Source organism: Manacus vitellinus, unplaced genomic scaffold (genome assembly GCF_001715985.3).
Source record: "Manacus vitellinus isolate BGI_N305 unplaced genomic scaffold, ASM171598v3 scaffold_0_pilon, whole genome shotgun sequence".
NCBI lineage: Eukaryota > Metazoa > Chordata > Aves > Passeriformes > Pipridae > Manacus > Manacus vitellinus.
Genome location: NW_021938789.1, coordinates 47110490 through 47126576, shown reverse-complemented (window position 1 = coordinate 47126576; position 16087 = coordinate 47110490). Strand labels below are relative to the sequence as shown.

Genomic DNA, 16087 nt, shown 5'->3' with positions numbered 1-16087 from the left:
GGGGTTTTTTTTGCCTATTGTAGAAACAGGGAGGGTGATTCTTTGTGTTCCTAGTCATCCTCAAGTAGATAACTAATTACTTGCACGTGTTTGATCTTCTCCAAATGAATGAAACCAAGTACATGCTGTCAAATTCAAGCCTTTCATCTGAAAAAAAAATGCATTTGAATGAATCAACATTTCAGGGGTATTTCTTATAAAAAGAAATAACAGCACAAAACCAGCCAAAAGGAGTAATATGTTCTATTAATATAGTATTAATCCGTGGCATAGCTGTGTGTAATGTTTTTGCTTTGTTTTAGTCGAGGCAACACCCTAACACCATATTCCAAATCTGTGCCAGCAGTTATTGCCAAAGCTTCTGCAGTCTACAACCCCATCATATATGCAATAATTCACCCAAGATACAGGTATAGTAAATATATAGGTATGTGTGTAATTGTACATTCAAATGTGTTTCTTTACAAGGAATGAATTACTCTCATTCCTTTAGCCTCACCCCATGCAGTGCCTGTTCCTGCACTAACTTCAATATTAATTTAAAGAAGTTGCTAATCTTCAGGAGAAGCCTTCTGAGAAGCAAACAGCATTTTCATAGAAGTTCTTTGCATAGTGACAGCTGTAGTAAGCCGGTAATGCAGACAAGAGTTCCCTGCAAATATACAGAAAAGGCTATTTTTTCATTAATACTCTTGCTAGTGTTAGTCAACAAGTATTTGCCTTTAAAAAATAAAGCAAACATTTCTGAAGTATCTCTTCTGAAGGCTTTTTCATATTTGTTTCATTTAGTTATTTTAGGAAAAGTCTTTCCACTCTTTCTTGTTTTCAAAAATGTTAACTTCGACTTAAAAAACTTCAGGTTTTACACTAATGGTGTTCAATATGCAAAATGTAATGATCACTTCTCTGAAACACTTTAATCCTTTTTAGGTATGAAATATTTCTGAAACTATACCTACATAGACAAATTATACTACAATTCTACTTATTACTACAGATATCAATTATTGTATATTTTAAAACAGAATACTGTGCCAACCCAGAACAACTTCAATAAGCTGCATTCTTAGACAACCTTTCTTGCCTTTTTATTTCCTTCTCAAGCCTCTCACAACCTGTGAATGAGTTTCTGAGCTGAAAGGTATGAATTCTGCTTTTTATCCAGGTTCTCTGAATGCAGTAAGGTGAGGGATAGAGAGTATAAAGATAACTTGTTCCCATGGAGTAGATTATTAGAAATGTAACAATGCCTTGTTAAAAAGGATTTCCATAGTGTTGCTCTGATGGGAAACCTACAAGATTAGGTGAATAGAATGGTAATATAATACACCATAAAAGACACTTCTCCAAAAAACAGAAACCTTTCTCTTTAGAAAGTGGAAGAAGGTCCATTAAAATATGTTTTGATAACTTCTCTAGACCATCCAAGTTAGTCTCCAGAGATCAACTCAGCCTTTCTCAACATTTAGGGAGAGTGTGAGGAAGAACCACCTTGTGTTTCAGAAAGGTCAGAGACTCTTCGACCCAACCAGGACCTGGAGTCATGCATAGTGTGGATAGAACAAAAATGATTGTGTTTTCAGTCATGTATTCCTAAAAGGAGTTACAAAGTACTTTGGGAAGAGAATAAGCAGGCATGGTTGCTGCTGAATGGTTCTGAACAAGGGCAAACTTACCATGCACCTCCCAGACACTAAGCAAGCTGGAACTGCTTTTTTTGAAGTCAAATATTATTTAGGAATGTCCTCCCAGCTTCAGCTGAGAAGTATGTTCCCGTTACTGGCAAAGTAAGTAATTTCTGTTAAAACTACTAACTCACTTGGTTTCCAAAAATTCAGCAGAAACAGGTTTTCTAGGGAGTTGTTTTTGCAATTGTTTTTTTTTTTGTTTGTTTAACATAAGGAAAGGGATACAACCCCATTGTGTTCTCAGCCCTATTTCCAGCATTAAGTGAGCTTCTAAGTATTTTTTTTCAACTTTACAGCTCACAGTAATGTACTCAGAAGAAGCTGTACCTTACATAGGAAATAGAACTCAAAGTGTGCAATTTCTTCCCGTAGCTGTATGTAATGTTTTTTTGAAACACTGGCAGTGAAAAATACTGCATTATATAAAGGAGAAATACTTGTAACAGAACTGCTGTTCAGCAAATCTCTAGGTCTTTTGCAAGTCTTACAAAGCTTATCTACTACAAAGTGATGCTGTGTCCAAAGTTCTGACAAAACACAGGGATGCCATGGAGGTAAATGTGATAAACGTATAAATGCCACTAGATGGCAGGGTTAGTCATCGGTATGAGTTTTGTTTCACCCAAGAAGTGGAAGAAACTGATAAATTCCATTGCCTGAAAACTAGGATTTGGAATTTTCAAATTGAGTTCTTTGTTTTGAATGTCTGATGAATGACAATGTGGTTGTAAGAAAAGTGAAGTTTCTCAGAAGGCTAGTAGAAATATACCCAGAAAGGGTGAAAATACAGTCTCATGTAATTATAGAATGATTTGCGATGGAAGGTACCTTAAAGATCATCTAGTTCCCAACTCGCTGCCATGGGTAGGGACACCTTCTTCTAGACCAGGTTCTCAAAGCCCCATCAAACCTGGCCTTGAACACTTCCAGGCTTGGGGCATCCACAGCTTCTCTGGGCAACTTGTTCTAGTCCCTCACCATCCTCACAGTAAAGAATGTCTTCCTAATATCCAATCTAAACCTATTCTCAGTTTAAAACCATTCCCCCTTGTCCTATCCCTACATGCCCTTGTAAAAAGTCCCTCTTCAGCTTTCCTGTAGGCCCCTTTTAGATACTGGAAGGCTGCTGTAAGGTTTCCCTGGAGCCTTCTCTTCTTCAGGCTGAACACATTGACCACAACTCTTTGAGTGTGACCATCCAGCCAATTCCCTACCCACTGAATGGTACATCTGTCAAATTCATGTTTCTCCAGTTTAGAGACATTTTTTTTTAAAAAATATCTGCTATCATAACTAACATCCTTTTTCATCCTCCAAAAACCATCTGATTTTTTTAAGTTTTCAGGGCCTTTCAGTTTAGTATAGAAGAATGTTTCTGATGAGTTGCAGACCTTCAATTAGAAGTTTTGTATGGCTGTCTGATGCATTATGAACTGTTATTTTTTTCTGATCACAGAATCACAGAATGTGCTGAGTTGGAAGGGACTCACAAGGATCATTGAGTCCAACTCTTATCCCTTCACAGGACCATTCCCAAGAATCACACCATGTGCCTGAGATTATCATCCAAATACTTCTTGAACTCTGTCAGGCTTCATGCTGTGACCACTTCCCTGAGGAGCAGTACCAACCACACTCTGAGTGAAGAAGCTTTTTCTAATATCCAACTTAAATCTTCCCTGACACGGCTTCAAGCCATAACCTTGGGTCCTGTCACTGGTCACCACTCCGAAGAGATCAGTGCCCACCCCCTGTGCTTCCTCTCACAAGGACGTTGTAACTGCGATGAGATCTCTCCTCAGCCTCCTCTTCTCCCTGCTTTCTGACTTATATTTCTAGACATATCAACAAGAGAAGTGTTTATGGACTTGTTGTGAAGACATTTCATACACTTGAGAGCCATCCAGTCAGGAAAAGAAGTAATATTGGGTCCTTTGGGATAAATCAAGAACACAGTTTCAAAACTGAAAAAGCAACTACAATACACCAATAAGTCAGCTGGTAAAAATAAGCTGGCAGGATCAATTTTGCTTGAACAGTGAATAATGAATATATATATATAAAGATTAGTGTTTCTGGATAATTTCCAAATCTTCTAATTATTTACATTATGCCTTGAAAGTAATTTATCTGATCACAGATGAATGTGCCAGTCTGTTCAGGCTAAACGGTTAAGGGGTGGAGCAGCAGATAATTTGCCATTTTATATTGGAACTACTGAACTAAGTTAAATCCAAGTTATTTTCCAAATCTCTCTGTAAAGAGGCATCTAGAAATCAGAATCTAAAGAATTCGAATATGGCTCAAACCAGTGATGTACAACTAGCAAAGCAAGATGCTTTTTTGCACAGAGAATTGCTGTCACTGCGTCTTATCACCCCAACAAAACAAACAAGCCTTTTTGTGGGGTTTCCTTACCTTGTGCAAATGGAGGGAAAAAGCACATTACAATGACTGTAACTGAAAATGTAACAATGACCTTTGTGCTAGGACTTGGCTTTTAAAAACTGGTCTGAGACTTTAATTGTTATGTTCTTCCCCGTCCATTCACTCCTCACCAGGATAAAGGAGAAAAACACTTCCCTCCCTGATAGGTAGTAACAAATGTGAGTAAATAAGAAATGTGCTCAAAGTTTTAATTCATTAAATGCTTTTTTGTGGGAAGGAAAGCTTCCACCTATAAAAACTTGTGTGTTGACTCTTATGTTCTGCAATTACTCTAACACACAGCTGTGTTTTTTGAGAAGTTTTAGGTTTGTTATTCTTTTTTATTCTTTCAGAGCAAACAGGGAAATTCTGCATCTCCATGTTTCCAACTTGCTCCCAAGTGAAGCACAGTTATACAGAAATGATTGGTTCAAAACTGCTCCACCATAAATAATGAATAATCATAATGAATAATAATCAAGAAGTTTTTTATACTGTATTTTACACTAGGTGACTCTTGTATTTCAGATTATAAAAATATCATTAAATAAGTATATCAGTTTATACGTATTTTGTATTTCATACATAGAATTTAAAACTCCCTTCAAAATTCACTTTCATTGCAGCCAAAAAAGTGTTCCTCAGTAGTCCTCCCACATATTACTAAAACTGAAACTCTGGTCCCTCAAGACAATGTTCATATGTGTCCTTAAAAATTAATCATCAGATATATGTTTCCTGAACCTCCAGCATTAGGAGATCTCTGCATGAAGACCCACTTAATGAACAGATTGATGTGTTTTACACTAACTTTTACTTTTCAAACGGTTTACAGGCCCAAGTAGCCTATGACACATGAAAAGCTACATCTGTGTCAGAGGGAAGAGGTTCAGCTTCTCAGACTTACAGCTTCTCTAGTAGAAGCAGAAGAAACACATGGGGGGAAAAAAAGATGCAGCTTCTTTTCAGCACCAGCCTGAGATCTTCAGTATGAAAGGGAACTTACGGGAACTTGGCCTTTTTTCTTGTCCTGTAAACACATGCTGTTTCTCAGAACTTTTTATTTTGTGCACAACATTAACTATCTTTTTTTTATACAGAACCATATGAGTAGCCTTCTCCCCCAAGCAGCTCAGTGGGGCTCTGCCAGGTCACCAGTAGGCATCTTGGCAGGATCAGGAATGACGGTGCACACAGCTTTCTTCAGTCCTTGTTTCCAGAGTAGACACAGAGCTGCTATTCACTTACCTCTGAAGGTAGAGAGGGAAGAGATGCAGAAGTCTGGTATACTGAGAGTGGTGATGATGACAAATATTTGGGTTTGGTGGCAGTGGATTTCTTTTTTTGATTACAAACTAGTGATCTCATCTTGTGATTCCAGAATCCTGTATTGAAATTTTAACGTTTGATCTTTTATGATAATAGAAATGATGATTTAAAATTTACTAGTTATTCAACGAACTTGGTAACTATAGAAGCAAAGATTTTACAATATACGTCTGCTTGACTTGCGTCTTAGTGTAAAGTCGATATACCAACATCCTCCATCTATCTCTACTCCCCTGCATCAGTTCTTTCCCATATGCCTTGTTGCTGCCTCACTTTTTGACTTGTTCATTTAGTTTTGTGCCAGTATTAGCTTCATGTTTTGGGCTGAAATAAAGGATTGGGAGGTCTTGGGGAGGTGTTGGAGAGGTGTTACACCAAATGAAGCATTCTGGCTAGCATCACCCTGCCAGCTGGCATTGCACTGTACAGGGCCAGCGCTGGGGCCATGAGAAGTAAACTCACACAAACATGGCTGAGATTATTATTTAATGAATAAGAAAAGATTTGGGGTCTAGATCATGGTTTTCATCTGTGCTTGTGTTTTCCTGTTTTCAATAGGAGTTTACAGTAGCTGTTGTGATACAAATAAGTAACAATATCTGATTCTTCTGGCCTTCTCCCCCTTCCCTTTTTTCTACTCATTCTGTGCCTTTGCACAGTGAAGATCTTTGTACCAGCTACTCTGAAAGTTTTCTGGGTTAACCTTTTAAATAAATCAAAAGCAATCATGCTCTTCAAGGTATTTTCAATTCTTACTACTTATCCATGCAGCTCTTCCACATGTGTTTTGATACAATGACTAGAAGCATTTCTTATTTTCTTTTCAGCCTTTTGAGTAGTTTCCACTAGATATACTATGATGTTTATGGGTAATCTGTAAGACCCCGTGAATCAAAACAGAAGCCATATTTAGGTGGTGGAAAGAGATGGTACTTTTACCACATGAATTTCAAAGCTATGTCAACAATGTGACAGTTGTTTTTTTTATTCTCACCTTTTCCTTCAGAAAAACCATCCACAATGCTGTCCCCTGCTTGAGGTTCCTAATACGAATATCAAAGAATGACCTCCTGAGAGGGTCCATAAATGAGTCATCATTCAGGACCTCTCTCTCCAGCCACCAATCTCTTGCTGGCAGGACCAAGAGCGCTTGTGTTTCATCTATTTCTACTGGAGAAGCTGTAAGTCTTTTCTTGTTTCCACGAAGGAAAGTGAGTATAATGTTTCTCAGACTCCCAAAATATGTGACTCTATAAATACATATTCAAAATTAGAGAATGGAAAAGGGGGAGGAGGGGAGTGTAACTAAATGTTGGGGGTCATGTGAGGTCATTTCTGCCAAGCATTTCTGGGAGTTTACGCATGATGATTTATGATAAGAGAAAGCATCCAGGCCAGCACATCTGCGTGGTTCAGATGCATAATGGGACCAAGGATGTTCAGGTTAAGTCTTTAATGTGAATTAAAAAGCATGATTGTCAGACACTATCTGTGTCAGGAACTACTGCCTATAATTTAGTGTCTGACTGGGCTGGAGGACAACAAAACAATGTCCCATCCAAAGTCTTCAAACCTATCCAAAAGCTGTCTTATTATTTTAAAGGAAATCTGTTTTATGTAGGATGGGAAATTTTTTATTTCTTTCCCTGGGTTTTAACTATGAGGAGCAAAAGATTCCTGTCCCTGGAGCATGGTGGGGTGTTTTGTAAGAAGCATACCCCAAGTGTCAGTAAGGCTGGTGACTGAGTGAGACAGAAATAAAAGAATCCCCTGGGACTCTTCACAGCCTCTCTCAGCATGACCTCACTTGCCTCTCTGTCACAAGAAGCCGGCCTTGCCTGCAGAGGTGCTGGGAAGTTGGCTCTGGGGGGATGGTGGCAGGCATGGCAGGGTCCGGGCTGGGGCTGGCCCTCCTGGGGACCTGTACTGCCCCCTGCTCAACTTGGGCATCAGAAACCTCCCAGAACAACAGCTGCCTCTGGTAAACTCTCACAAAGGTGTAAAACACTGTGACAGGCTGAGTGGCAAGCTCTTGACTCTCCCCTGGGGCCAGCAATCTGGGCGAGGATGGGCCTGGGTTACATGTGACTATTTTCAAGGTGAGAGTCAAGCCATGGAGTTGTGCTTCAGTGAGATTGTGACTGTGTCTGGTATTTTGGGGAAGACTGGGGTCTTTGATTTGGCAATGGACTCAGGACCATCAGGAAAACCAGCTTGAACTATTCTCAGACAAGGTAATTTTGCACCAAATTTTCAGCTGGAGAATGGAAGTTGTCATTTTGGGTAACAGCAACAGGGAGATTTCTGAACTCTTTGATGGCAGGTAGATGCCATTAAAACACACTGGAGTGAAAAATACACTGGTCACTGGGTTTAAGTGCCTGAAAGGAAGGCTCAGTACCTGAGCCCTAATGAAACAAAATCTACCTCATTACAAAAGAGAGGTTACTTCGCACTCCTTCAACTGCCTCCCTTGCACATTAACCATACGGATATATCAGGTAGGCTTCCAGTTAAAGTAACACATTGCATTCGCTGGTTAGCCTCAGATATTCAGTTTGTGAAGCTGTGAACTCTCTGAGGACAAGCATCCTCTTCCACTTTGTGATTATATCACATATCACAACCGCATTCCTGACTATCACTAAACATCCTACAGGTTATGGTATTACAGACTGGTAGTAATGATTATAATTAAAATAATGACATCTCCTAAATGGGGTGTGCTTTGCCACTCAAAATTAGAAGTTGTTTTAGTACCGTGCAATGGATGAGCTACTTCACAGGAGAGTCTTTGTCTAGAAGTGACAAGTTTTTGCTGTAGTACTTTATGAAATATGTCTACTATAGAATTTCTTTTAAATTAAAACAATAAATAGAAGAGTGAAAGGCTTCTCTTAGCCTAGGCAAAGCCTATTTTTAGCATACTGTTGTTCAGATTTGAGCCCAAGCAATTTGAAGTGTGTGATGAGACTCTTGTGGAGTGCAACACTACTGTATCACAGCGCATAGCACAAGGATCCCCAGATTTGCTTACCTAGGCTCTCATAATCTTAAGGCCATGGGGAGCACTTTCATGTTTGTCTGGTTCCTGCTATGTTAGGGCAAAAGACTTTAATGAGATAGGAAAAAAAGTGATTCACTTTGTATGGGCTATGAAATTTAGTGTTTGTCATAGCTCTTGAAGATATAAATAAATGCATTAATATTACTATTGCAATGTGAAGGAGAATGAGATAATCTGTCCTGCTGATTTAATTCCATTCACAGACCACTGATTTCACAATGATGAGTATCAACTGTGATTGTTCATAAACTGTAAAATACCCAGATTAACCTTGCAATATGAGGTTAGTATATGTAACACGCCAATATCCTATCATTAAAAGAAAGAAGAGTATAATTTGTTTGGGATTGCTTAGCAGCTGGAGCAAACAGAGTGTGCACACATATCTGTATCTCCCTTGAAATCAAGGGGACTACTTGTCTTACACATCTGCTTCATTCACTGGTTGAGGTAGTACACATAGCTACATGGAAATATGTTGACTAGTTTAAAACAGGGTTACTCCTCATTTTCTTATTTTCAACCTTTTTTGCCCCTTTTACCTTTTGATTTTCCTTGACTTAGTTTATTCCCAAATTTTCTCCCCATTATTCCTTTGTTTGATGTCAAATGAAGTAATTTCAGCTGCATCATCTGCCCTCATCCAAGAAGCTTTCTCTTCTTCACCATTGGACAGTACTTGGACTTAATTGTTCGTGTTAGCAGGTTACTCTGTGTGTTTGGTTGGGGGTGCTCCTTCAAGAGGCAGGATAACGAGGATAAGAAACTTCAGCCTTTGGCACAACTTTGGCTTAGGAGTCTCAGTTAAAACACGTGCTGTTAGAGATGCACAGAGCTGCGTTGTGCCAAGTTGACACAGTCAAAGGCAATTGTCCTTGGGGCTACTGACATCTCAGTGCAGCTGTACAGATTTTAGCTGAAAGAGCAGCTGCTGAAATAAAAGCTAAGCTTGATGACTGGCATGACAGCAGGACTGAGAAAAATTTTGGAATGCTCAAATAAAATATTGATGGGCAAGAATGACACCAGCAACAGCTGTTGCCACCAACACTTTCCTCTATGTGTTATGTACATGTTAGTGTAGGGAACAAACATATTTACGAATCACATCAAGGAGCATTTACAGTTTGATCTGGCAAGTGAGGAGAAATAAACAGGTGGCAACACATAGATGCATGAGCAAGGTGATGCAGAGGAATTATGCACTAGCTTCCCACTCGTGTGGAGCCCTGTCTGTCTGTCTATCTGTCATCTATCTATCCATATCTCAAAGCTGGTGTTGAAAACAGTGGAATGATCCCATCATTGATACTCAATCAAAAAGTCACCACAAAGTAAGGGATGATGGATGACCTCTGCCCAAGCCTGTAAATGGAATGGCATGGTTGCAATGTCACGTTTGTGCTTCATTGCTGGCGTGCTCTCAGAAAATTAGTGCAGAGCCCACCCGTTGTTTCCCATGCACTAATGATGGTTTGTAGAATCAACAAGCTCATGGGGATTGAGAAGCCCCAGGTGTTCTGGATATTCTGCTGGCATGTATACAAATGTGGGTTTGGATCTGTCCATGTCCACAGTGTTTTACCAGTCATGTAGAATGCCATAAGACATATTAAATAGATTGGTTGTACTTGCTCCCATCTTTAGAATTCAAGTGCTCTTCAGCTATAAGCATAGCACAAGCAATGAGATAAAAAGGTGTGAAAAAGATCATGGTGAAAAGAGATCAAATAATTTTTCATTATTTAAAAGATTTTTTTTTTTTGTTCAGCAAAATAATCCAGGGTAAGTAACAAGACTTAAAGCCAAGCCTCTCCCCAGGGGAGATTTGAGTATGAGACCTATGTTAGAACAGCTTTAATTTTCTGTAAGTGAATTTGAGAAAGGGTGCAACTGTGTGAAATCCTTCATAATTTGTGATTAGACTTGGAGCGATGTAGAGCTTGACCCTGTAGAGCCTGGTCATGAGAAACTGAAGCCTCGCCGAAGTCATTCCTTCTCAACGAGTCTGAGACAAGAGAAGAGAGACCTGCTCCCAAAGAGCTGCAGCTGCAATGCAGCAACTGCCGAAAAGGTATGGAAAAAAGTCTCAGCTGAGGACTCTCTATTTTATTGTTAATCTTGCTGCAGTACATCATCTCTGGAATGATAATTCAGTCTTTATATGTTTATATCCTTATCTATTTCATCTATAGGCTTTATGTATACTGATTCCAACGTCCTCTTCATCCATGCTATTATTACTTTTTTTTTTTTTTCTTTTTTTTTTTTTTTTTTTTTTGGTGTGTGTGTGACAAATGAGAATGCCAGGAATGCCTTATTAACTTTTTCCAATGATATGTAGCCTGTTTTGGGAAAGCCAGCATCAGCTCATAGCTCTGAAGCTGTGTTAAAGCATAGTCAATAGCATCAAATGTAAAAAGATGAGTTCTTTGCCTCTTCACCTGTTTACCTACCCCAGCTTTGGTTCCTCTCATCCTGACCCTTGTGTCTATATAGTGGCAGCCTCCTTTCATAATAAAGTTAAGTCTGCAAAACAGAGTTTGAAGTAATAGAAGCCACCCTTTTTCTTCTTTTCAGTGTACATTAAAATGTTTCATTTTTGTTGAGGGGGAAGACAAGAAAGAAACTCCCATTTCTCCCTAAGTGTGGGAGAGTCTGGCAGCTGCCACCCTTCCCTCACTGAAAGAGGAGACGGTGAGTACTCAGAGCATCTTTTGTGGATGCATCACACCCATTGTCCAAACCACTGAGGTTTGGCATCAAGTTGTTGAGGAGCACCCCATTCCCTGCGGAAGTGGGATGGGAGGAGCAGGTCACCCACAAGTCAGCTTCTGCCAGATTGTAACATCAGTTTTGAAATGAGTATTTATATGGGTGGCACAAGGTCAAGCACATATCAGCACTGCATTTTTAACAGACATAGGCTTACAAATAGCCACACCTTTGGCAGCTGCAATATCTGCCTCTGTCCCCTGTGCTGCCTTACAGCTCTGATGGTAATTATCTAGAGACAGTGCAGTTTAAAGCAGGAGCTGTTTTGGAAATTTCCAGCCATCCGACAACCTGGTTCCCGCATGCATCCGCCCTGTCTTCTTCCATGTGTCTCATTAAGATCAAGTCCTGGGAAACCTTGTTCTTTCCCTGAAACTGTTGTGAACAGTACTGATGGAAAAACAATGGCTTCAAATGTGGTGGCAAGCAACATGGACTCAATATACCTAATACCCAGTTCTGCTGCTATGTAGTCCAGTGTGTTCAAGGTTGTAGGTAAGTCACAAAGACAAGATACTGCCCCCTGGCTCTGGAGAACCACTGGCTTTCAGTCTCACAAGGAAGGAGAAGGGAAGTAAATTTGAGGTGAATCTGCATAAAACTGTTCAGCAATCAAATAAATATTTCTGTGCTCTGGAATTTAGCAGTTTTGTAGCCCAAAAGAAGGCTCGTATGCTATACTTTGCCTTTGAAAGACATCTGTTGAATTACTTTGATAAATAACCCTTGAACAGAAGAGGAGTTAATTTAAATTGAATATTCAAAGCCTCATTTGCTTTTCTTAATATTTTCAGCAGAGGTTCCTGTGTGGTATGAAGGTTTTTTTGTATTAGCTAAATGCGATAGGTCAGTATTCATACTATCAGGATAAATATTTATTTGTCAGTTAAAATGTTTCACTGTGAGACCACACATTTATCCTTAAAAAAACCCCAACCAACACTAAAGAAGCCCCACTGTATCTTTAGATATTAGTTTGAAGGTTTTAATAGCATTACTGGATTTTCTGTGACTGAATTCCAATTACAGCACCTCCAGAAATATTCAACTGCAGAAATACAAGTGTGAATTTAGTGAAGGGTCACCTTTTTGACTTAACAAAATTTTTTTTTAGGAAAATAATCTTATAATTTGTTTCCATTAAGAAGATTATCTCAAAAACATCTAAAAACCTTATGTACCTCTGAATTCTTTTCGCTGACTGAGATCAAGGCTCCTTAATGAACAGTTGCATCAAAAATGTAAAAGCATCCTTGAAAGAAGCCAGTCAGTGTCCCAGGCTTGTTGCTTTCCAGAGCATAAAAATGCATGGGACTGTTTGCATACTGTGCACAAAGAGCTATGGAAAGGAATCAGGGAAGTTGCCATCAGGGCCAAGTTAGAAATCAGAATTCTCTCAAAATAGGTAGATAAGAAATTGTTAGCAAAGTGGATGTTTGCTGCTTCTTTGTTGAAGCATTCACACTGTCCAAAGTGTGAATGCAAAGCCACTGACTTCCCTGAGGCAGTACTAGGAGCTTTTTAGGGTCATCATGATAGGCATTGTCACAAGGATGATGAAAATAAAGAATACAGTGTACTTGAGTCTTATCTGAGATCTCTTCCATGAGAAGAGAGAAAAGTGTAATTGTCTGGTACCCTGAGACGTTAAAAATGGAGTAATTCCTTTTTTTAGTAATAAAATAAGTCAGATATAGAAATATTCTTTTCTTCTTTTGTTTGCTTTGTGGTGGTTTGTTTTTTTGGGTTTTTTTGACCTCTGCTGCAATTTGAGCATGTCTTCTTTTGCTTCATTTAACACTCTGCTTTCCAAACAGTATATGTTAGCACATTGTGATCTTCCCTCTAGTTAACAATTCAAGTGTTTAGAAAATAGGCCTGGTGACTCAAATAGTGACAAGTGCTAATGAGTATTTCTAGTACTGGTTTCCACAGTCATACAGTGTATGACAACACTAAAGCTTATGTCTCCACTCCAGGTTTTGCTCTCCTCTAGCTGTTTGGAGAAGGTGCTTGGGCAGCCAGGTCTACACAGCCCTCCTGCAGCACTTGTGACCAGCTCCCTGCGAGCAGCTTCTCTGCCTGTTGGTTTGAATAGCAGCAGTGTCACTAGAGGAGACTCAAGTACTTCACAGATGGCAACTCAAGAAAGTCAAGCTAATGGAGTCCTGGACTCTGTCATTAGCAATGCAGTCCCTCGCATCGTCATCATTCCTACCTCAGAGAGCAATCTATTTCGGGAAGAAGAGGAAGAGACTGAATTATTCCACTTTAATGACAAAAAGGGCAATCTGCTGGACTTGGAAGGACTTAGTTCATCCATGGAGTTCCTTCAAGCTGTTGAGAAATTTCTATCATAAATTTGTCAAAAGAAAACTCTCTGGCAATTATTTTCTTGGCATCTTCTCCACTTAATTATACCAAATAACTGAAGCCTTGTAGGTTAAGTCATCAGATTTTTTTGTATGCTTATGTGGTAGTCACTAGGCAGCCTTCAGATTTATCTTTGTCCAAACCAGCTCAGGCATGGAAACAGGCTTTCTTTCACATTGTGCTGCAGGAAATGAGCAGTGGAAGATCTGGCAGCATAATCGAGTGGCATCAGTCAGATAGGCTGCCTGCTTCATGAGGCTCTGATTTGTTGCCACTGATGAAGGTGCCAGCAGAAGGGAAAATGACCAAGAGCAGGGTCAGCTGCTGAATGTTTCTGCTATCTGCACATGAAACAGCATTCCTGTTTTGGCAGCTGTCTTCTGGACAGTGATGGGAAGCATCACAAGACCACAGCTTTCACTAGCCCCAGCAGTAAAGGCAGGTGGCTAGGTGACCTGAACTATATTTTAATAAATATTTTTCAGCATTTTTTTGGCCATGTTTCATTTTTTAAATAGGCAGCTTGCTAAACATAAAGAGAGAAACTGTTGATGTAACTGGGAAGTGACTGCTTCCCAACATCTGAACTTCTGAAGTTTAGTGCTAGAAGTCTGGATTTTACCTCAACATTAGCATGGTCACCTAAATGTCAAAATGCAAGGTACTACGTGCTAAAACATACACTACCATAGAAACATTTAGAGCACCTTTAGAGCTACAGTCTTAATTAAATACATATGGATCCTAATGAGTCTGTGATTGAAAGGGTGAATGTTCACAGCTGGCTTGACATGTCATTGACAATAACAAAGTCTTGGCTGCTGTATGTCACTTATCTATTGAGGACATTCTTCTCATCTCCTCTAAAATTACCCAGCAAATGTCTTCTACAGGTCACTTACCAGAGGCATTCTGAGTGGGTAAAACCTCATCCTGGGAGAAAACTCCACAGTTACTGTGGTGTTTCCTACAGGATCTGCACTCACATCATTATCTGTGGTTACTAATTGCACTCATTTTATCCGTGCTTCACATTATGGCTCAGGCTCACAAGACTCTCCTAGCATTTTATTCCTAACTGCATTCTTCCTTTTGTTACTCATTTTCCCATGTTGTCCACATCTTCCCTTTCAGTCTCTGATTTTCAAATGTAGACAACAAGTTGAACTATATTGTTCTCCACATAATATCAGTATATATTAGTAGACAGCAGGTGTTCCTCTGGATGTAATAGTGCAAATATTTGGTCCAGTGAGTCTCATAGCATTCAGACATTCAACAAGAGAGTGAGAGTTAATGTTTATAGTCTCAGTTTGTTCCCTTGTATCCTAGATTGTGCAGAGATCACTGAAAGCATTTCCAGGTTTGTTGTATGCACTGGCTGGTCTCAAGAAGTAATTTCTCTTTGCCTGTTTTCCTAATGCAAAAAAACAGATGGAAAGCACAGACATTTGGGTTTTTTAAAATTATTTTTCATTACAAAAGAAAATATCACAAATCTTGTTTGCAACAAGCTAGACAGGAATGCCACTGAAGAAAAAAATAAAACCCAAAGCAGTGTAAGACAGAGAAGAATGCCTCCAAACTTGCAGACCTGAGGCTTTGCAGGATGCCAGCCAGCAGACTTTTGAGAGGGCTGAAACACTTGCTGAGACACACTGCCTAATGCAATGCTAGTACTATTAATGCTGCTATTATTTGAGGTACTCAAATAATAAGAAATGAGGCCAACACACTTCCTTACCACTGAGAGGAGAAAAGGGTGGTGGAGCCACATTATATGTGTGGCTGCTGTGTGCAACCCTGGTGCATGGTGCCAGAGGGCCAGGGCTCAGCTGGGGCAGCACCAGGCTGGGGTACCCACAGCCAGGCTGCCAAAGCCTGTGCCCACTGGGTGCAGAGTTTTCTGCCGGGGCCAGGAATCATGCCAAGGTCATCTGCAATCAGGTCAGCATTTCCAAAAGCAATTCCTCCATCTGAGGACTAGAGCAGTGAGCAGGAAGTGCAGGACAGCTTCCAGGGACTGGGACAGGGACGTGCTTACTTGCAGCTTCTCAGTGTCAGGCTTTCATCCACTGCATAGTTTTGGCAACAATGAGTAATTGAATATTAATTAAATATGATTTTAAGGGAAAACAGAGCAGGTTCAGTCCTAGGGTAAACATTGTCCCACCGTCTTGGATTATTTTCTTTTTTTTTTTTTCTGAACCTGCCCTCTCTGATTTGGGTTTTTTTCCTCTGTCAGCTGTGTAGTGACATTACTTCTACGTGCATTTAATATCCACAGCTGCAGTATCTCCTTTCTTCTTGAGCCAGACGTTAGGAAGCAAGTGTTTTTATAAGGCTTCCAAATCTTAGACCTGATTTTTACTGTTGTAAAATTACTCTAAATAACAATAGAAAATGCATTTGATGTTCCATGATGTAA

At 39.7% G+C, this 16087-nt stretch overlaps 1 protein-coding gene across 1 annotated transcript in view; it reads left to right on the top strand.

The window, feature by feature from the left end:
• Window positions 1-14172, top strand: part of LOC103759283 (melanopsin) — a 37513-nt gene extending 23341 nt beyond the window's left edge. Inside the window, exons 7-10 of the mRNA XM_018083856.2 lie at window positions 303-410; window positions 6451-6625; window positions 10436-10585; window positions 13266-14172. Coding sequence (XP_017939345.1) covers window positions 303-410; window positions 6451-6625; window positions 10436-10585; window positions 13266-13646 — 814 coding nt within the window. The 3' untranslated portion in view covers window positions 13647-14172. The remainder of the gene's footprint in view (window positions 1-302; window positions 411-6450; window positions 6626-10435; window positions 10586-13265) is intronic.
• The last annotated feature ends 1915 nt before the right edge of the window (window positions 14173-16087 follow it).